The sequence below is a fragment of the Callospermophilus lateralis genome, chromosome 4 (genome assembly GCF_048772815.1).
Source record: "Callospermophilus lateralis isolate mCalLat2 chromosome 4, mCalLat2.hap1, whole genome shotgun sequence".
Lineage (NCBI taxonomy): Eukaryota > Metazoa > Chordata > Mammalia > Rodentia > Sciuridae > Callospermophilus > Callospermophilus lateralis.
The window spans coordinates 33674794-33698855 of record NC_135308.1 but is presented as its reverse complement, the minus strand read 5'-3'; the positions used below and the strand labels follow the sequence as shown (position 1 = coordinate 33698855).

The 24062-nt window shown below is 35.0% G+C and overlaps 1 protein-coding gene across 3 annotated transcripts in view; it reads right to left on the bottom strand.

Annotated features, from left to right (window-relative positions):
• The window catches only part of Wwc2 (WW and C2 domain containing 2), a 216702-nt gene that overhangs the window by 110632 nt on the left and 82008 nt on the right, over positions 1–24062 (bottom strand). For 2 of the 3 annotated variants that reach the window (XM_076853680.1, XM_076853681.1), the window contains exon 2: positions 14243–14352. In XM_076853680.1, coding sequence (XP_076709795.1) covers positions 14243–14352 — 110 coding nt within the window. Of the gene's footprint in view, positions 1–14242; positions 14353–18618; positions 18680–24062 lie in introns of those variants that run through there. The other variant, XM_076853682.1, reaches the window with a different exon arrangement.

Here is a 24062-nt window from a genome sequence, read left to right as displayed (position 1 = left end):
GCAGGAGCCATCTTTGGGTGAGGGCACCACTGCAACAACTGCAGGATCCCAGAGATTTTATTTAAAAACCAAAACCAAAATCACAATATACTGGCATAGCCCACTGAGGAACCTAGGCTGGGCCTGACAGAATATGAGGGAAACAGGCACAGAATAGACTGCACCCAGGGGGGATTTGAGTTGGAAGGCCAAAGGGAAGACCATTTTAATAAAGAAATAGAAGAAACCAAGCAGAACTCTTAGAAATGAAAGACACAATCAATTAAATTAAAAACTCCTTTGGAGGTATCACTAACAGATTAGATTTCATAAAAATCAGAACCTCAGCCCTTGAAAACAAAACTTCAGGCACTGAGGACAGGCTATATGATCTTGAGTACACAGAAGACAGTGAACGGAAAACAATTATAGAAAATGACCAGAATATACAAGAACTCTGGGATGACTATAAAAGACCAAATCTGAAACTCATTGGAGTAGAAGAGAAAATGGAGGCACCAAGTAAAGGCATAAAGAACACTTTCAATGAGATACTTACAGAAAACAGGATCCCATATCAGAAAAAAAGACAGGCATATATATCCAGGAGGCTTATATCACCCCAAATATTCCTAGTCAAATAAGAAGCTTGCCAAGACATAATCAAAATGCCTAACACAGAAAATTAGGAAAGAATATTAAAGGCTACAAAAGAAAAATTCCAGGTCACATTTAGAGGTAAACCAATACGGCTCACTTCTGATTTTCCACCTTAGACTCTAAAATCAAGGAGGGTTCTGCCTTAAAGTCCTAAAAGAAAACAACTGCCAGTCCAGATTACTATACTCATCAAAACTCACTTTCAAATTCCCAGGAGAAATAAAAACTTTCCGTGATAAGAATAAACTAAAAGAATTCATGAGTACCAAGTCAGCACTACATAGAACACACAAAGATAAACTGCACTCAGAGAAACTAAAAAGTGATTCCCAAAGTTCCCAACAGAGGAAATTCAATGGAAGAATAATCCACTAAATGAGAATCAAGACAGGATAAAATACAGCAAAAAAAAACTAAAATGGCAAGAAAACAAACACATATCCATAGTAACACTGAATGTTAACAGTTTCTTTTCTTTTCTTTTTTTTTTTAGAGAGAGAATGAGAGAGAAATTTTTTTTAATATTTATTTTTTAGTTTTCGGCGGATACAACATCTTTGTTTGTAGGTGGTGCTGAGGATCGAACCCGGACAGCACGCATGCCAGGTGAGCGTGCTACAGCTTAAGCCACATCCACAGCCCAACAGTTTCAACTCCCTAATTTAAAGACACAGATTAGCAGAATGGAATAAAAAATGCATAATGCAAAAAAATATGCTGTTTACAAGAGACTCATTTTATAAACAAAGACATCCACAGGATGAAGGTAAAAGGATGGCAAAAAATTCCCATGCATAAAGTCCAAGAAAACAAGCAGGAGTAGCTGCTTGTTTCTCATATTTGACAAAGCAGATTTCAAGCAAAAATTAACCAGAAAAGCTAAAGAAGGCCACTACATCCTAGTAAAGGGAAAAACCAACAAGAAGTTATAACAATAATAAACATTTATGCCACAAATGTCAACATACCCAGTTACACAGAAAAAATACTCCATGATGTTAAATCCCATAATAATACTGGGTGATTTCACTATCCTTATCGCCAGAAAAGTCATTAAAACATAAAATCAATAAAGACATCTCCATTTTAAACAACATTATAAATCAAATGGACCTAATAGACATCTACAGAATATTTCACCCCAAAACATCTGAATTTACCTTCTCAGCTGCACATGGAACTTTTTCCAAAGTAGATCACATTCTAGGCCACAAAGTAAATCTTAGCAAATACCCACCCTCATAAAAATTATACACACACACACACACACACATATATATGTCTGTGTGTGTGTGTGCCTGTATAAAATCAATAGAATCCCATGTATCCTATTCAAGTCATCATGAACTAAAGCTAGAAATCAACAGCAAAAAAATAATAGAAACCATGTGAACACATGGAGATAAATCAATGATCTCTTAAATGAAAAATGGATTAAAAAAAGAAATGAGGATAGAAATTTAAAAAATTCTTAGAAACAAATGAGAACAGAGATACAATGCATCAAAATCTCTGGGACAGTATGAAAGCAGTTCTAAGAAGAAAATTTAAAGCACTGAGGGCCTACATTAAAAAATTAGATTCCCTATGCTCTACCTCAAAGCCTTAGGAAAAGAATAAACTAACCCAAAAACCAGTAGAAGACAGGAAATAATTAAGATCACAGCCAAATTCAATGAAATTAAGAAAACAATACACAGGATCAATGCAACCAAGAATTGGTAAATAAGATTAAAAAACCCTGTGCCAAACTAAACAAAGAGTAAGAAGTAGTAAATCAACAAGATATCACCACAGATCCTCCTGAAATACACGGAATTATCAGAACCTATTTTGAAAATTTATACTCCAATAAAGTAGAAAATATGGAAGACACTGACAAATTTCTAGACACATTTGATCTACCCAAATTCAATCAGGAAGATAAAGCAACCTAAACAGACCAAAATTATATAATAAAATTGAAACAGCAATTAAAAGTCTTCCAAGAAAAAGAAATGCCCAGGAACTAATGGCTTTTCTATCAGACCTTTACATAAGAATTAATACCATTCTTTCTCAAAGTATTCCATGAAATCAAGAGAGAAAGAACACTCCCAAATACATTTAATGAAACCAGTATAATCCTGATACCAAAACCAGACAAAGACACATCAAGGAAAAGAAAAATATTCCTGTGAACACAGATGTAAAAATTCTTAATAAAATATTAGCAAACTGCATTCAAAATCACATCAAAAAAAATAATACACCACAATCAGGTGGGTTTCATTCCAGGAATGCAAGATTTGCTCATCATATGCAAATCAACAAATGCATTTCATCACTTAAACAAAATTAAGGGCAAAAATCATAATTATCTCAACAGATGCAGAAAAGCCTTTAATAAAATCCAACTCCCATTCATGTTATGAACACTGGAAAAGCTAGGGATTAAAGAAACTTACCTCAATGTTGTATAAACCATTTATGACAAATCAAAACCAACATCATACTAAATGGAATGATAGAAATGGAAAAAAAAAAAAAAGCATTTCCACTAAATCAGGAACAAGACAAGGCCATCCATCCACTTTCACTATTCTTATTCAACACAGTCCTTGAAACATTAGCCAGAGCAATCAGGCAAGAAAAGGAAATCAAAGGGTAACAAATAGGAAAAAAAAATGTCGAACTATTTATTTGATGACAATATTATCCTATATCTACAAGGCTCAAAAAACTCCACCAGAAAAAAGAAAAGAAAAAAAAAAAACAAATAAAACTCCACCATAAGACTTCTGGAGTTTATAAATGAGTTTAGCAAAGTAACAGGATACAAGACCAACACCCATAAATAAATAGCTTTCCTATACTCCAACAGTGAATCAGCCAAGGAATAAATCAGGGAAATAATCCAATTTACAATGAACACCCCCCCCCAAAAAAATTAAATACTTGGGACTTAATCTAACCAAGGAGGTAAAAAAAGTCTACAGTGAAAATTAAGGAACACTGAAGGAAGAAACTGAAGAAAACTTTAGAAGATAGAAAAGACATCCCATGTTCTTAAATAAGCAGAATCAATATTGTCAAAATGGCCAAACTACCAAAAACAATATACAGATTCAATGCAATCCCCATCAAAATAACCAATGACATTCTTCACAGACTTAAAATTCATTTGAAAGAATAAGAGATCCAGAAAAGCCAAATATATACTAAGCAAGAAAAGTAAAGCAGAAGGCATTAAAATTCCTGGTCTGAAATTATACTACAGAGCTGTAATAACAAAACCAGCAAAAAAGACATGAAGACCAATGGAACAGGATTGAAAACAGAGACAAATGCACACACCTACAGCCATCTGATATTTGACAAAGATGCCAAAAATATATCTTGGAGAAAAGACACTCTTTTTAAACAAATGATGCTAGGAAAAATTCATAGCTATATGTAGAAAAATGAAATTAAGATTCCTCTCTCTTACCCAGCACAAACTGTAAATCAAAATGGATCCAAGACTTAGGAACTAGATCAGAAATTTTGCAACTGCTAGAAAACATAGAGACCACACTCCATCATATACATGCTGGCACTGAATTCCTTAACAAGAACCCCAAAGTGTAAGAAATAAAACCAAGAATCAATAAGTAGGTTGATATCAAACTAAAAAGTTTCTGCACAGTAAAGAAAATGATTAAGAGCATGAAGAGAAGGCCAACAGAATGGGAGAAAATCTAGGCCAGCTTCTCCTTTGATAGGGAATTAATATCCAGATTATACAAAAAATTTAACACCAAAAAAACAAATAACCTGATCAACAAATGGACAAAAGATCTAAACAGAAACTTCTCAAAAAGAAGAAACACAAATGCCCACAAATATATGAAAAAATGTTCAATATTTCCAGCAACCAGGAAAATGCAAATCAAAACTATACTTAGATTTCACCTCACTCCAGTCAGAATGGTGATGATCAAGAATATGAACAAGGTCTGGGGTTGTGGCTCAGTGATAGAGCGCTCGCCTCGCACATGCAAGACCCTGGGTTTGATCCTCAGCACCACATACAAAAATAAACAAGTGAAATAAAGATGCTGTGTCCAACTACAATTAAATATATATATATATATATATATATATATATATATTTTAAAGAATATGAACAACAATAAATGCTGGCAATGTTGTGGGGGGAAATTGTTGGTGGGACTATAGGACTAGTACAACGACTCTGGAAAGCAACATGGAAATTCCTCAAAAACCTAGGGATGGAACACCATATAACCCAGCTATCCCACTCTTTGTATTTCCCCCAAAAGATCTTATATCCACATATTACAGAAATACAGCCACCTCAATGTTTATAGCAGCATAATTCACAATTGCTAAATTATGGAATCAACCCAGGGGCCCATCAATAAATGAACAGATTAGGAAATTGTGATACACACAAACACAAACATACACACACACACACACACACAATGGAGTTCTATTAAGCCATAAAAAAGAATGAAATTATGGCATTTGCCAGTAAATGAATGGAAATGGAGAATATCTTGCTAAGTGAAATAAGCCAAACTTAGAAACTCAAAGGTCCAATGTTTTGTCTCATATGCAGAAACTAGAGTAAAATAAAGAAAAGGGAGAAAAAAGGATAGGATAATAAAAAGAACCAGTCAAATATAAATTAATAGATGGGTGAAAGTAAGTCAAGTACAATAGGGGAAAGAAATTGGGAGACAGGAGGGAGAACAGAAGGGAAAGGGGAAGGGGAAAAGAAGGGGATGTATAAACTAAAATCAATTTCCATGCATTTATGAGTTTGTCAGGATGAACCCAACTACTATGTATAACTATGAAGCTCTAATAAAGAAATTTGAGTGGGCAGGCGGTCCCTGGGGATTGAACTCAGGGGCACTCAACCACTGAGCCCCATCCACATCCCTATTTTCTGTATTTTATTTAGAGACAGGGTCTTACTGAGTTACTTAGCACCTCAAGGTTGCTGAGGCTGACTCTAACTTGCTATCCTCCTGCCTCAGCCTCTGGGATTACAGGCATATGCCACCGCACTGGTTAATAAAGAAAAAAAAATTAAAGATTATCTGAGGTTAAAATGTAGATGAAGAGTCTTCATAGTAATTGCAAAGGAAAACACTATTATAGATTTTTTTTTAAGTGCATGTTAAAAAGAACAGGGTAAGCTCATATCTCAGGGGAAAGACATGATTTAAAAGAAAAATGAGTGAAATGAAGAGAAAAAGAAGAAATAGTCTGAAGTAAAGGGAAATAACAGATTCAAGAAGAAAGGCACAATCATCTCTCTAAAATCTGCATTCACATGGAAGAAAATAATGCCTGAGAAATCCCTAAATTTCACAAATTTATGCAATATATAAACCATCACATTTTCAGAAGTTAGTATCACTTCCACCAAATTAAGATGTTTACTTGGATACTAAACAACTAAAATTTTTCTTTGATAAATATCTTAATAGCATACCTGCCTAGTAAAATTTACAGGATGATATGGGTTAGAGATGCTATAGAAGGGCACAAAATTTACTTCTCTCCATCTAAAGCAACCATGTCCATATGAAAATTGTAAAAACTTAAGGAATTTTCCTTGAATCTCAGCACATGTGTTGCTTCAATGTTCATATAAAAGAGAGTGGTTCAGGACTACCCATCTGGGACCTCTCCCTTGTAGGAGCAATACTTCCTCTCTGTTTAGGAAAAACATAAACTATTAGTTTATGGGGGGTATTGAGGGGCATGGTTCAGACTCATATGGAGTAAGCACACACAATCTAATCTCTCCCACTGATTGCAACTAGAAACTAAGAACTGAATACAGATGACAAACAGAGGAGGACTCCAAAAAATAAGAGCAAGGAGGATTCAGAAAGAAATAAAAACAACCACATGGCAGTGTGTTCTCCATTTTTGTTGATGCAGAACTGGACTTAAAATCTTCATCTCTTCAAATCTGCCACAAAGAAAATGAGAAGTCACAGACTAGAAGAAAAGATTTCACAACAAAAGACTTTAATATAGAAGATATGAGGAATTCTCACAAGTCAGTAATAAGAGAACAAACAAATAACCAAATAAAAACATGGGGGAAAGTTATGAACCAATTCTTGACAAACAAAAAATATATATGCACAACACATACAATCACACACTCTCTCTCTCACTCACACACACACACACACACACACACACTCACGCGTGCGAATGACAGTATATTAAGAGATACCGAGTTTTCAAGTTTGCAGGTGAAGCCAAATTTAAAGATAGGTAGTTAGTGTAGTTAGGTAAATCGGCTCTAAAAGAGTAAGATAAAGAAAATGAAGAGTATATTGAGAACGGAGCCCAGGAAACCAGAACAACACCTGGGGAAATTGAAATGTTAATTTCCACAAGGCCCAGAACCCATCCTAAAGCACTGTTAATGAAGCAGCTCACAGCAAACAGGGAGGTGCTAATCAAACCATCCCAGGCCCTTCCTGCCCAGATTACTCCTCCCTGCCCCATCAGTCCACAAATCTCCTACCTTTTGGCCTTCCCACCTGCATTCCATCACTGCAGACTAGGGGGAAACAAAGGACAGGAATGTGGGAGGACTAAAAAATGACCTTAGATATAAAAAAGGGAAGACCTCCCCTTTCCAGGGATTCCGCCTTTCTTCCTCTGGGAGGAAGTCTTTTCTCCTATCCTTTAATAAAGCCTTCCACTTTCCACTCTACACTTGCCTCAGTGTGCTTCTCTGGTGTTATAGTTCAGCATTCAGGGAAACAAGGGCTCACAGGTAACACAGAGATACACAATAGTAAAATCACAATGAGTTACCACTTCACACCTGATAAAATTTAGAATGACAACACCTAAAGCAACTGGAACTCTCAAGCATTAATAGTACAACCACTTTGTAGAACTCTCTGGCCATTTCTTCTGAAGCCAATGCTTACAACATGGCTCAGCAGTTCTACTCTGGGGTCTTTATGCTAAACGTGATGTCATATTCCCACAAAAAGATGTTCACAATAGCTAAATTCATAATAAGTAACTGAAAGCAACCCCAAACACCCATCAAATGATGAATAAACAAACGATTTCAGGTATTTTCAGATAATCAAATAGTACTCGGGAATAAGAGGGGTCAAACAACTGATATATGCAACATGAATGGATCTAACACACATTCCCATGCATTTCTAGAAAAGGCAAAACTAATCTATAGTCACATGGAGTTGGGGAAGGATTGACTACAAAGGGGAAAGAATTTCTCCTATGATAGAAATCTTTATGTTGATTGAGATGGTAGACACTTAAAATATACATTTTATTGTATGTAAATTATGTGCTTAAAAATTGATTCTATAATACTATGTAAAATTTCATCCCCCAAAATAAAAATATCTAGAAATACTGAATGAAAAATCAAAAGATGACCTTTATCCTGAAAACCACAGACCTTTGCTGAAACTGAAGAAAACTTAAATGGCAGATTATACAATATTTATGGTTTTGTCATAGCTTTCTTCCCAAACTGTCTATAGATATCAAATTTCTAACAAACTCTTTTGAGGAAAATAATAAATTGATTCTAAAATAAATTTAACAATGTACAAGATCTAAAATAACCAAGATAAACTGAAAAAAAGAACAACAAAGTCAGAGGACTTTACTACCTGACTTCAAGACTTAACATATTTCACAATAAGTATAGAAATGTAGTCCTAGAGTAAAAAAGAAACAAATAATTAAATGGAATGGAGTAGGATTCACATACACAGTTGAATGATTTTCAACCTAGATTCTAAATCAATTCATTGGGGAAATTAAAGTCATATTAACAGATGGTACTGAAGCAGGAGGACAATTTTGATGTAAGGCTTGGCAATTTCGTGGGATCTGCCTCAAAATAAAAAATTAAATGTGCTAAGGATGTAGCTCATTGATAAAAACACCCTTTGGTTTAATGCCCTGTGCCAGGGAGAAAAAATTGGTACTAGAACTTCCTCTGATATATATAAGAGGGGAAAGTTCTCAACTCCCCATGCCACCCCATCTTTTATATATTTTAACACAAGGCCTCTAACATGCTAGGCAAACACTCTACCACTGAGCTACATCCCCAGACCTTTATATTTTATTTTGAGACAGGGTCTTGCTAAGTGCCTTGGCTGGCCTTAAACTTTCAATCTTCCTGACTCAGCTTCCTCAGTAGCTAGGATTACAGGTGTGTGCCATCACGCCCGGCTGAGATCTTGACCCTTATTACACATTATGAACAAACGTTCACTCATATTGGATATACTTAACAGCAAAAGCTAAAACTAGAAGAAATTATAGGAGACTATCTTTACAACCCTGGAAAATTTCTTAGGAAACAAAAAGCACTAAAAGGAAAATAAGTGAGTAGTGAACTCTGCCAACATTTAAAATTCTACTCTTCTAAAGATACCACTAAGAAAATAAATAGGCAAGTGAAAGACTAGAAAAACAAATATTCAGTGTGTGTGTGTGTGTGTATGTGTGTGTGTGTGTCTGCTAAAGAATACATACACAGACTATACAAAGAATTCCTACAACTGCACCTAAATAAATAAACCCAATTTAAAAATGGGCAAAGGGCTTGACTAGACATTTTCCCAGAGAATATATACAAATGGCTCATTAACAAATTGAAAAAAATAAGTTTAACACCACTAATCATCAGGGAAATGGAAATAAAAAAATAACAAATTCTTTTGAGGATGTTGAGAAAATATTACCATTTGCCCTCTTGGTGGAAGTGTAAAAATGATATAGCCAGTAGGAAAACCAGTAAAGGTCTCTCAATTAAAGATAGAACTATGATCCTGACATCCCTCTTCAGGGTATTCATTCAAACATTTACAGCTAGGATTTCAAAGAGGTATTTGCACACCCCTGTTCATTGAAGCACTATTCATGACAGCCAAGAGTTGTAAGCAACTGAAGTGCCCATTACCAGATGAATGGGTAAAGAAATTACAGGACACACTACTAGAGAGCCTTAAAAACGTCATTGAGCCTTAAAAAAGGAAATCCTGTCTTATGCTATTACATGAATAAAACTTAAAAACAAATGCTTACTTCAAAAAAACAGACAAGACACCTAACCTAGTCAAACTTCAGTTAAATCAGAAATTAGAATGTTGATTGCCAGGAAAGGGAACTTTTGGTCCCATGGGTATAGAGTTTTAGTTTTGCAAGCTAAATAACTTTTAGAGATCTGCTGCACAGTAATGTGCATAGGATTAACAGTAATATATTATATACTTCTAAATGGTTGATGAATTGGAGATCTGCAAGGCCCTGAGTTTGATCCCCAACACCACCAAAAAAAAAAAAGAAAACAAAAACATAATAAACTTCTGAATTTTTTACCACAATTTTTAAAAAAAGATATTCAAATGTGCATAGCAGCCTTTTTCATAATAGCTAAAACTTGGAAAAAAATAAAATTGCAAAATAGATTTTTGAAACTGATTTGCTCAGGTAGGTAGAATACTATTCAGCAATAAAAAGGAAATATTCTACAGTGTAAACAATATCATAAATGAAACTAAGTCCATTGCTACATCTTTGTTTGAGAAGTATGTAAGTTTGTTGTTTATTTTTAAATTGGGTTATCTTTTTAACACTGATTTTCAGGAGTTCTTTATGTGTTCTGGATGTAGGTTCATTGTCAAATACACTAATTCTCTTCTTCTATGCTACTGTTTGAATCAGTAGTACAGTCTTTTTATGTATACATTTTAGTTGCCAATGGACCTTTATTTTATTTATTTATATGCAGTGCGAGAATCGAACCCAGTGCCTTACACATGCTAGGCAAGTGATCTACCACTGAGCCACAACCCCAGCCCCAGTAGTACAGTCTTTAAAAACACATTGAGTGAAAGAATCTATTCCTAAAATCTAAGGAAGTTCTAAATTCTAGAATAAGCAAAACTAAAATCTGAACAATATTTGAAACACTAGGGAAGAGCTGCCTGGACAGGGTCAGGATAGAACTTACTGAGGTGATGGAATTCCATATCTTGATTGGGATGGAGGATACAAAAAAATATGTATTTGTCAAAGTTCACTGAAAACACACTACATCTGTGCAGTTTCATGTATGCAAACAACACCTAGGTAACTAAAAGAAAGAAAGAAATTATGATACAACTTTGATTCCACCAAAAGGTGATTTTCTTTTGATTGTATTAATAATATCCGAACCTTACATATAGTATCTCACAACTAACTTCTAGATAGATGCAAGCACTCCCATCAATGTCTATATTCCCATAACATACCCACTAAAAGGTAAATGCTAAAATAAAACACAAAAGGCCTGAAGTAACTATCACTGTCAAGGTCAAATTTTTCTTCTAAATATTTAAGAGTGTTTCAGAGAAATAGTATTAAAACAACCAAACACTCCTTATTTCATTTTTTATCTAAATAAAGAGAAAATAATGCTGAAACTATACAATGCCAAAACACAACATATGTGTGGACCAGCTGTTATGAGAAGATAATACCATTTGCTCTCTAAAATTTCACAGAAATGTCTTGAAGATTAATGAGATAATGGGTCAGATCCTTTTCAGTGAATAAACTACTTGTTGTGGGTAATTTGGATACTTTAGGGCACAATAAATCCATCAGGCCACTAGGTTACAATTATCATACTAAAGAAAAATGGTAGGCTTAAAATTTATATTCTGATAATCAAGTTTTTATATATTCAGAATAGTGCTTTCTGAAGTACAACTTACATTTGAAATATACTTTAATTCCTTTTTTTAAAATGAGCTTTTATTTTGTGAGCTAGATAATAAGTTCTTCCTTTCTTTTAATATTTAAGAGTTAATCAATTATAGTAGGATAAAGAAATAAAAGTTGCAATCACTGCCCTCAAGAAGCTCACAATTTAGTAAGAAAAACATATAAACAACTTTAAATGCAATGTGATGAAGTTTTTTTTTAAAATCCTACATACCTGGTATTACAAAAATACCCAGGCTGGCCAACAAATCTAGATGGGAGTGGAAGACCTATGAGGTCCAGGCATGTGTTGCAGAAACCTTTGGGAAGCAGCGGCACCTGAATAGACCAAGCCTGGAAGGATGAAGCAATTGGTCCAAAGGGAAGACCTAGGGTGTTGTTGGGAAGAGAGGTCAGGGGCTAGACCAACAGACATACAGAAAGGCCGAAAGCCAGGGAAGCAAATGATACTGCTGGAGGATCCTCCAGTGCTGGGGTAGGGCAGGAGATTAAAATGGAAAGGGCCCAAGGGGCAGACGGGGAGGAATCCTATAGTAAGAAATCAAATACATCCATCTGAAAGTTAAGGGACAAATTTGACAATTGACATCCTGAAGGAAGTAACTAAAATTATCACCCAAGAAAATCTGCAAGGTGGAAACTGCAGGCTCTACAGAAGTCCTGATAGCAGAAACAAGAGGGGATAGGTAAAGAGAAACTTGGACTGCGGCAGGCAGGTAGTGAAAAGGAAATGCCACGAAACCCAAGGAATAACCCACAGTTACAAGGAAGATGAGACTACAGTTTTGGCTAGCTTTGATCATCTATATGGTCTCAGGTGACCTCCAGCAAGAATGATTTCTGTGAGATGGAGAACAATGGAGAACATGAAGTTCAAGCAGATCATGGCTTTTACCATAGCTAGTAAGGGATTTAGGCTGCAGGATGATCTTGAGTGGGTAGGGAGAAATTTACTGTTACTTTTTTTTTTTCTTTTGTAGTTTGGTTTAGTTCCATTTTGACAGTTTCCAATATTTAAGACAGAAGAATCACTAGAAAGGGTGGGCGGAGGGGAGTTAAAACCAGAAAATAACTGGGAAAGATATAACACAGGAGAGAAGGATGGTATATAAAAGTGATTAAGAGGTCATCCACAGGGTGGGGGTGGAGGATCTCAAATACCTCTTTCACTGAGAAAGAAGAACAAGCCCTGCAAGATGGATTTAGATACCAAAGAGTTGGCAGTTGGTAGGAGGGAAGCAAAGGGAATTCCTTTTCTTATTTTGGTATCATGAGAACTTATTTCCTTTGAACGAGTACAGCTAGGCTAGCTTCTGGTTTCCCAAATACTTTAAAGAAAAAGAGCTAAGTCTTATTCACCTAAAGTAACTGTAAGAGTGAATAGCTGCACATTTCAGATATTCCATTGAAAGGTTTATCTGATCTTCCAATACCACAAACATCCACACCCACGCATATGCATACATTTAAAGACCTCTTCATGGAATTTTTAGAAATTTTCAGGAAGAGATAATATTTCAACAAAAAAGATATTTTTTTAATCATTAAAATAAAAGACTGAAGTAACAACTTGTAAAAATTGTTATTTGTATTTAGGTTGGGCTAATATATGCATGAAAACTGACTCCCAATCTGTACCACACAGATATTCTCTACCACAGATTATAAATTTTATGTGCTCTTTGAAAAACTGAATTGATACCTCAAAGTGTCTGCTCCTTTCCATTCCTCCACTTCATCTACCTGTAAGAAATCACTGCTATTCATTTGGGTATTTATCTATCTATCTATTTATTTATTTATTGCCTCTCAAAAAATGTATCACATACCTAATACAGGGCTGCTATAAGCCATCACTAATGAATAATATGAAATAAAATACTTTTCTACACTGATATTATTCCTAATGAGTAAAATTTGTAAAATTTTAATGTAAGAGTAGATCTAAGAGAAATAAGAAAAAATTCATTACAAAGTTCTCAAAATCTATCAAAATAATAATTCTTAAATGAAATAAGCAAAATGGTCACTGTAATTATTGTAATTATTGTATGCTTCTCTGAAAGAATTTTTAAATGGCTGAATAAAGAAATAGTCATGTAAACACACACACACACAAATATTTTTTAAAAAGAAAAAAAAAACTTCAAGTATGTGTTTTAAAAAGGTGTTCATGGCCACAGTGGTCCTCTGCCCTACCTTTCCATGACAGATCTAAAAGCTGTTAAAAACGAGACTTTTCCTTCCTGCCACAAAGAAATCAAGAAACAGGAAGAAGAAAAACGTTCCAGTCTCTCCCACATGTATTCTGTCTTCCAGAGTTGCTGGTGAGTGCCAGTTCCTCCCCCAGGTCACCTAGTCCACACCAGCTGCATCTACAGACAGCATATGCCCATGTCCAACTCTTCTTTGGGCAAGCACTAGTGAAGGAAGAATCATCCTATCAGATGCAGAGGTTGTAAACAAGTCACCCAACAGGTTTTTTTTTGTTTGTTTGTTTGTTTGTTTGTTTTAATCTTCACAGAGTCCTAGACCTGCACTAGAGAAGAAGACTCATTCCCTGTAATGCAAACAGCCAGCCAGACCACACATTCTTTCTCCCTCTCTGTCCCTCCCCATAATGCAAATTCACACACATGCCCCAAATACCAAAACAGGCATTTCAGTTAAGTATCAATCATTAAGAAAATGGAGGTTTAAAATAAGGAAATTCACTTTGTAAAATGTATGCCCTTTTATTTAAGTACAGATTTTTGGAGATTCTTTTCTAAATGTTTGCTTTCAGCAAAAAGAAAAAACTTACTGTTGATGTGATCGATGTAGTAGACACCAATCTGAGGGTCAAACCCTGCTTCCCATCCCCAAGGCAGCTCATCCCCAACACAATCAGCAAATGACAAGGGCTTCGTTAACCTACAACAAACCAGAATAAATACACTGTGATTTTTTTTCCATCAGACCACATGTCAAAATTCAATATTCTAATCACAAGTTAAGTATCTAGGTTGCATTTCCTTTTTGTTCTTGATTAGTTCCAGAGTTTGTACTAATGCATTTGAAATACTAAAGAAAGAGAAAACATACAAGGATAAAATACAGACATGAATATCCAAAAAAGCAGAGTAAATTGTTATCCCTCTTTGAAAGTTCACAGCTTAAGGTTGGGAAATAAATCTCTTCAATTAATAATTCAAGCCATCTCAAAGCAAAAGGAACTCCAAATGAAAGTGAGGAGGCTTGGGATCTAGCTCTAATTCTATGGCAAAATTGCTGTCCCATTGAAAATAAAACTTTGCCCCAGGATTCAAGCACTGGTATCATTAAAATGATATCATTACTTCTAAGATAAGAATATATGCAACAAACTATACTAATTTCAAATTTGAATGCTCTTATACAAATCAACTAAACACTCAACTGTGAGATCTGCTATGAGCTTTCCTTGACAGGAAAGAAAACATGTCTTACTTTTATAAGTATCCCATATATATCAGTCACTCAAGAAAATTTTAACAGAACCAAACACAAAGTATTAATATACCAATATGATCTCACCTTTTCAAACTGCCATACACTTTCTCCTAAAACTACTTTCTAAGATACTTTCTCTTTAATACTAATTACTCTTTAAAACTTTTTTTTCTTTAAAACCCATGAGGAAACTACCTGGTTTCCTAAGCAAAATACAGATTTCAGACATAATTATAGATTTTTTTTTTTAATTCCCTTTGTATTTGCTTTTGGAATTTTCCCAGGCTACTGGAGCAGTGATGGCAGGCTAATATCATAGATTAGTGAATGCCTTGTTGCAGGGTGGCTGCCACCATTCCACATACTTTCTAATTTAATATACTGGCATCAATACCATGGGTCTTATATAGGAGATATCCTGGAACCCCTTTTATCTGTGTTAATGAATATCAAAAGTCTCATAGCTCACCTGAAATATGGGTTACTTCCAGAACCACATCATTCATCAGAATAACAAAGTACATTATCTACCCTTCAGATTACTGGGAGAGTGACATGTAAAGGATTCCCAGGCCTAGTCTATAACCATCCTCCAAAGACACGAAAGACCAATGGATGAAAAGAAAGGTTCCCTTTTCTTTCAACCTCCCCATTGCATGAAATCTAGAGATGGCTCCAAGACTACTGGTCTTTGAAACCAGCTCAGCTGACAGAAGCAATAATGAGGGTAACCACCTCTAAACTAATACACTATAAGACATCTTAACTAGACTTCTCTACCTCAATTTCATCCTCTTATTTTCATACCCCTCCCACATAATACATCCTCTCCCTGCAATTTAATTACTTCCTAAGACTGATGTGAGGATAAAAAGGAATTAATTTGGAATAGTAACTAGCTCACAGTAAACAGTCAATATTAATGATTATCAACACAAACACAACATGTGAGTTCTCCCTCAACTCCTAAGAGGAACCAAGTCAGATATAAACAGTAGTTCTCAAAATACAGTCCCAGGACCAGCAGCATCAAAAAAAAAAAAAAACAAAAAAACAAAAAAACTTGGAACTCTAAGGTAAACCTACAAAATCAGAAACTCTAGGATCCAGTAATATATGCTCTCCAGGTCATTCTACTGGCTTAGAAGTTAAGCACTTGACATTTTGCAACAAAGAAATCTGCATTCAACTCCTTGTTCTATGACTTACTCACTGCACAAACTAGGGCAAGTTATTAACTTTAAAAGCCCCAGTTCCCTGATTTATTTTTTTCGAAGAGGTCAGGAGGAAAGGGTACACGGTGAAGTTTAAATAAGAACTAGACAATATAACACCTGGCAAATGGTAAGCCTCAATTTTGTTAAATTAAATATTTTTATATATGACTGCGGAATGCATTACAATTCTTATTACACATATAGAGCACCATTTTTCATATCTCTGGTTGTATACAAAGTATGTTCACACCAATTCGTGTCTTTATACACGTACTTTGGATAATAATGTCCATCACATTCCGCCATCATTTCTAACCCCATTCCCCTTCCCTTCCCCTCCCCTCCCACCCCGCTGCCCTATCTAGAATTCCTCCATTCCTCCCATGCTCCCCGCTCCCTACCCCACTACGAATCAGCCTCCTTATATCAGGGAAAACATTAGGCATTTGTTTTTTGGGGATTAGCTAACTTCACTTAGCATTATCTTCTCTAACTCCATCCATTTACCTGCAAATGTCATGATTTTATTCTCTTTCATAAGCTTCAATGTTAAATGAGTGAAATGAATCTAAAAAGATGTTAAGCAACCTGCCTCAAAATGGTAACTTGCCATATTTGTTTTGTAATCATGAAGTAAATTTGAGTCCAAAAAAATTGTGCTCAAATTAGATCTCATATCATAAGTTTCCCAGGAAAAGTTGATGCTAATTTTAATAAAGGAATTAAATATCCTATCAAAAAAATCTTCATGGTAGAGATAGTGGCATATCTACTTTCACTGCCTATAAAAATATCTCTTTGACTACCTCACTAAAGCTGACCAGAGTAATACTCTGCTCCTGTGTCAGCTTGCCCTGCACATGATTCTGTTTGAGAACCCTGTTTCCCTAACACCTTTATTAATGTTGTCATAGGCACACACAGTCTGAAGAAATGAACAATGAGAAGGTATAGAAATGGCAAGTTTAAGTGACAAAAAAGAGATCTTACACCTTATAAGAATATGTGTATTATTCTTATAATTAAAAGAAGTTATAAAAGGATCAGAATGTGTGCTGTGATTACAAGTTATGGTAACTTGGTTACACTTGGAAATAACTCAGCTTTTTCTGGGAACTGGTCAACAAATAAAAAGCACTGAACTGTCACTGTTATAAAACTAAATTACAACTGCAAGGATAGATATAATTATGAACTCAGTGAATAATTCAGAAGTTTCCATTCCAAAAAATTTTAATGTTGGGGTTGGGGTTGTGGCTCAGTGGTAGAGCGCTTGTCTATCACGTGTGAGGCCCTGGGTTCGATCCTCAGCACCACATAAAAATAAATAAAATAAAGGTATTGTTTCAACTACTTCTAAAAAATAAATATTTTTTAAAAATTTTAATGTAAAAATTTCTTGGCAACTTTACTTTAAAAGTCAATTTAAACAAGGGGACTTATTCTGTATAATTAATATAGACTAATAAAAAAGTCAGTTTGATACTTTATTTTATATATCTACAAAATATCTTTTCTGCACTAATAAGTAAAACCACTAAATATATAATTGTAAATATTGAAAGTTTTATGATTGAATTCTTACCCAAATTACAAAATATAAATTGAATAACATCCTCAGAAACTGGACATATAAAATTAAGGACCCATTTATGCTGTGACCCTGATAAGAAGAAAATAATTACTATGATATACCTAGGTAATATTTCTCCCTCAGTCTGTAAATATATTCAGTCCCCCATCCTAAAAAAAAAAAAAACCTTTTCTCAAACTTTTTGACTACTCCCTGGATGTTTTTTTCCTAATCATTCATTGACCCTAAGCTGGAGATTTTAAATCTGGAGGACTTCAGAAGGCCCTCCCTACCACAATTTCCTTTCTGCCACCTAATACCTAAATCCACAGTTACTTCATGAATAAAATATATACACACATATAAATATATTATATTATATATGTGGGGTTTTTTTGGTAGTATGAAGGATTGAACCCAGAGCCTCACACATGCTAGACAAGTGTTCTACCAATGAGCAGTCCTCCAGCCCTTTATAAATTTGATTTTCAGACAGCATCTCCCTAAGTGGCCCAGACTAGCCTCAAACTTGGATCCTCTTACCTCAACCACCCAAGTAACTGGAATTGTATGTGTGCTACCACACCTGACCATGAATATACTCTTGTAAGCAATATTCACCTTTGAAAGAACACAAAGCTCATGCTGGTGGTTTTGGGAACCCAGATATGTAACAAAAGCTTCAATGTTTACAGTAGTCTATGTAAAACGACTCAATTTTTACATATAATAATTATACTAGTAATATTAAACTTTTACCAAATGCTTATCATGTACTACATAAGCTTTAATATTTGTAAATGTGAGTTAAATCCTAAAATTCCATAAAATACACATAATTTTAATCTTCATTTGAATATTCTATGCAGAAATAAAAACCTATCTATAATCAAAGACTCATGTTTAGGCAACACATACCTCTCCTCTAATCAACAGTTATACTAAAGGCAGTAGTGGTTGCATAATCTGCTGCCTGGGCCTTCACACTGCAAAGGTTCACATGGACATTCTGAAGAAATAAAAAGCAAAGTCTAATCACAAATAAAAGGAAAAACACATATCAAAGGCACATGACTCTTAAATTCCTTCACTATTTGGCGAAAGAGATAAGGTAGCTTTAAAAAAAAATTTACCTTTTTTGGGGGGCAGGGTTCCTGTGGACTGAACCCATGGGTACATTACCCCTGCTCTTTTTATTTTGAGACAGGGCTCACTAAATCTCAGTGAGGCTGGCCTTGAATTTGCAATCCTTTTGCCTCAGCCTCCCAAATCACTGGGATTATGTTATGGTTTGGATGTTTCAAGCTTATGTGTCAGACAATGCAAGAAGGTTCAGAGAAGAAATGACTGGGTTGTAAGAGTCTTAACTCAATCAGTGAATTAATCCCCTGAGTGGTAACTGAAGTGGTAGGATGTGGCTGGAGGAGGTGAGGATTAGGGGTGTGGCTTTGGAGTACATATTTGTATATGGCAAGTGGAAACCTCTCTCTTTGTTTCCTGGTCATCATGTGAGCTGGTTCCCCCTGCCACACTTTCCCGCCATGATGTACTGCCTCACCTTGAGCCCTGAGGAACAGAGCCAGCCACTTTTGGACTGAGACCTCTGTTGGGGGTGTGGGAGATCTTGCCTTTTGGTTTTATTTCCCCCATCGGGATTCTCCCCGCTGAAGTTAAGTTTCCTACTCTCCAGAAGAACATCATGTAATCCTTTACCCCTCCCCCTCCTCTCTGAAGAGCGCCAAAGTCAAAAGTTTTCTCCACCAATCCCCAGGGGACACAGTGTCAGCTCGCCCGTTCCTAAGTCACCCTGCCAATCAGCACCTGCCAAGTCGCCAAGCAACCCTTCTTAAGCTGAAGCTTGCAAGCTCATGCTCTCTGCTCTCTTCCTCTCCTTTTCTTCCCCTTTGGGCTGCTGCTCTCTTCCTCTTCCCTTCTTCCACCCCCACCCCAATAAAATCTCTTGGTTAAATCTACATCTCACTTGCCTTTCAACCTCTAAAACCATGAGCCCCTAAATAAACCTTTCCTCCTCTACAATTGTTCTGGTTGAGTCCTTAGTCACAGCAGCAAAAAACGCTGACTAAAACAGATTACTTACCTCTTTTTTACATTACAGTTGTTATTCATGGTCCAAAAAATTATTTCTAAAATGACATAATTTATGTATGTATTTCTTAAACAGGTTATAAAATGAAACCAACTTAACTGTTTATATTATCTGCCTATTTGAGATAAAAAAAAAGTTGGTGCTAATGAACTTAGAATCAACCTAAAAATGTTGGTTGAAAGGAGTACTTCTCAAAAAAACCAAAGTTTCCAACTTGCTACATCTGTAATGGGTCCTGAGAATTTGCATTTCCAGGTGGTGGCACCTGAATCACACTTTAAGAACCACTGTTGAAAAGGCACATATTGCATCCATAATTCAACCAGTTGATAGAAAAATGAAAAACAATTCAATTTAAAAACAAACCTGGATTGCTTCTGACTTGGCTTCAGAAATATCTGTTATGAAAATAACAGACTGAAATACTTAAACAGAATTAATGGCTTAGTAATCCTCAGATTAGGAACTATCCAACTCATTCAGTTTAGGGTTTTTTGTGTTTTTTTTTTTAATTATTTTTATTTATTTATTTTTTTGTGGTGCTGAGGATCGAACCCAGTGCCTCACCCATGCAAGGCAAGTGCTCTACCACTGAGCTATACGGCCAACCCCAACCTCATTCAGTATAAGCAAACATTTCTTTGAAGAACATTCAGCTAATTTCAAAATAAGTTCATCAATGTCAAGGTTTTCTGTTTCCTCTGTTTTCTCATTTATATACAAAATAGCATCAAATACTCAACATCATTAGTCATTAGGAAAATGCGAATCAAAACAATAGTAAAGTACTAGCTCATATCCAATAAGAGAGCTATTTTTTAAAAAACAGAAAATAAACAAGCATTGACAAAGATGTGGAGAAATAGGAATCCTGTATATTCTTGATGGGAATGTAAAATGGTGCAGCCTTTGCAGAAATGGCTTAGTATTTCCTCGAAAACTTAGAAATAAAATTATATGAGCACAATACCATTCCTGGGTCTATTACTGAAAGAAATAAAAATATGTACACAAATAAGTACATGTCCATGTATGTTCCTACCAGCATTATTCACAACAGCCAAAAGGATGAATGCAGCCCAAATTTCCATCAGCAGATGAACAATTTGTTTTATATACATGCAATGGAGTATCATTTAGCCCTATACTACTTATTATATGCTATAATATAGATGCATCTCTGCGCAGTCCGGCTGCAGCAAAATAACCGGGGGGGGGGGGGGGGGGGGAGCGTAGCAACTTGTGTAGATTGACACAGCAGGAGTGGGACCCATTTATTGTAGGACAGGAGGGGTATATATACATTTCACACAGCTTATCTTAATTAACATAAACTAGATACAGCAGTCAACCAATAAGGAATCTCCACACTTAATGGCTCGCTGGCGTTACTTCACAAAATGCCAGGTGCCATCTTGACTTGTTTATAGACCCTAACACATCTCCAAAACTTTAGGTAAGTGAAAAAACCTAGGAATGCACAAAAGGTTATAAATCATGAAATTCCATTATATGAAATAACCAGTTCTCAAGTAAGGGGGTTAATTCAAACTGCCTAATAGGTCCTATGGAGTGATGGGAATGGTTTGAAACTAAATATAGGTTGAGGTTGCACAATACTGTGATTATACTAAATGCCAGTGAATTGCTCACTTTAAAAGGATGTTTATGTTATGTAAATTTCACTTCAAAAATTATTTTAAAAAATAATAACAGGTATATAACAAAGTTAAGATTACAAATGAATAAACTATTTTCACAAGAGGTAATAAAATAATTAAAACATGGGGAAATATTCAATATTGCTAATAATAAAAAGATATGCCAAATAAAACAAGAACCAGACAGGCTTAATTTTAAGCCTAATAAGGTATAAGTTTTTGTTTTGTTTTCCTTTGTCTTAGTGGAAAAAACCTAGTTCTGGTGAAGATGTGAGAAAATCAGTTGTTTTCATTCATTGCTAGTTACTCTGTAACTCAAAACAATCTGTAAGAAAGGAGTTGGCAGTATTTTGAAAAAACATTTAAAATATTTCTGGGCACAGTGGCACAATCCTGTAATCCATCAATTTGGGAGACTGAGGCAGTAGCATTGCAAGTTCGAAGCCAACCTAGAGAGACGTAAGGCAACTTAGTAAAACCCTGTCTCAAAATAAAAAAGAATGGAGATGTGACTCAGTGAAGAGCAATCCTGGTTCAATCCCCAGTAACAAAAAAAATAATAATATCTAAAAGTTAATTCCATTTAGCCTAGGACTGCTACTTGTGTAGTATTCATGAACTCTGTCCCACCTATTCATCTACCAAGAGTAAGCTGTCAGCTGGGGCATCTTACTACACTACTGTCTCTCTTCTCAGCCCTGTTCTTTCCGGTCTCTATAGCACAATGCCTACCTCATACCAAGTTGGCACATAATAAATGTTGATTGAATGGATGCTAATTAGGAAAAAAGGCAAAAATAAAAAACAATGATATGATGGAAGAACTGTAAAATAGTGTTTTAAAATTTTACATTTACAGCCAGGCATGATGGTACACACCTGTAATCCCAGTAACTTGAGAAGCTGAGGCAGGAGGGTCAAAAGTACAAGGCCAGTCTTAATTAGCATTTTAGGGAAATCCTGTCTCAATTTTAAAAAGGGATGGGGGTGCAGCTTGGTGGTAAATTCAATCTCCAGTACAGAAAAAAAAAAAGATAATAATAAGTATACATAATATTTATATAGATACAATGGTAAATGTATTTACTCAAATATTAACAGAAAATTGATACTAAGGTGATAGTTGACAAATATATTATCTGACAGCTGGGACAGGGTAGGAGAAAATCTTTTAGTACTGCATTAAAACATTTGGTTTTATGACTTATTTTTATTTATTATAATTACATTATCCATCATAATGAATAGCATAACCAAAAACAAATTCTTAGTTAAAATGGATATAATAGAATTTATCTTAGATGTTTCAGTAATTCAACAAGTTTTTTTTTTTTAAACAAAAGTGCTTTACACCATAGAAGAAATACAGCAGTCAAGCAAACACTTTAACCTGAACGTTTTTCTCTCCTCAGAGCCAAGAAATGTTTGCTTGTTGGATTATGTGGTTTTGAAAATAGTTTGAGAATTTAAGTGGCTGTGCCAGCCAAGGGGGTAGGACTGTTTGAAAGAGGAAGAGGACTTAAAGGATTATTGTCCAAACAAAAACCCACCAAAGCTACCTCATTCCCCAACCTGTGTGGTTCAACAACACATAGTTTCACCACAGGTAATAATTGTTCAAGAATAAAGACTGAAGAAGCTTGAGTATTCACTCTGGAGAATGTACTCCAGTCAGCAATGAAGAACTGTTCTGAGTGAACAGTTCCATATTATTCTCAACCCCTCTTTTAAAGAGGTTAATTCAATAATTAAAATGAACCTATATTACTTTTACTAAAACTTATAGAACTAGGAAGATTTTTTTAAATTCCCTTAGCCACAATATAAAGGGACATCCCAGTTAACAACATGCTATTTCCTTCCAGGCTATATTTTTTAAATAAATATATACTTCATATACATAATAAAAATGTGCATATTTTATAAAATTGATAATAGGCTAAACAAACTATTCATATACTATAGTTAGGATAAGATATTATTATTAAAATCCCTCTACTTTCCTACAGAGTGATAACTATTGCAATGTTTTGAAACTTTTCCAGGCCATAAATTCATATCCTTTTAAAAAACACATAAACAGTCTCATATTATATGAATTTTCTAAGACTTAAAGTAGTGAAATATAAGTTAGACTCTTCCAATGAGCATACATAAGTTTACTTAAGTCTTCTGATACCTGCATACATTGAAAGGATTATAGCCTGTTAATTACCTAATCATCAATTGACATTAGTTTTCAAGAAGAATTAATGTAAGATAAATATGCTTGTAAATATTTAGTTATTTCTTAGAATAAACTCTAGTAGTTGGTCAAAGAATATTCACATTTTTTAAGGTACAAAATGTCAATATGCATTAGAGAAGTGTTTCCAAAGCCCTATTAGCTAACTTTTAAATTACTTAATTCTGATAAGATGTTCTCCTCCTGGTGGGCTTCACCAATTTGCATTCTCCCCCACAACAGAAATGAAAGCACATTCTACCATCTCTAGATATTGTCTCTGGGGTTGGGATAATCTAATTATTACAAATTGACTATCCCTATTTGAGACCAAATGTGTTTTAGATTTATGTTATTTGGAGGGGATGAG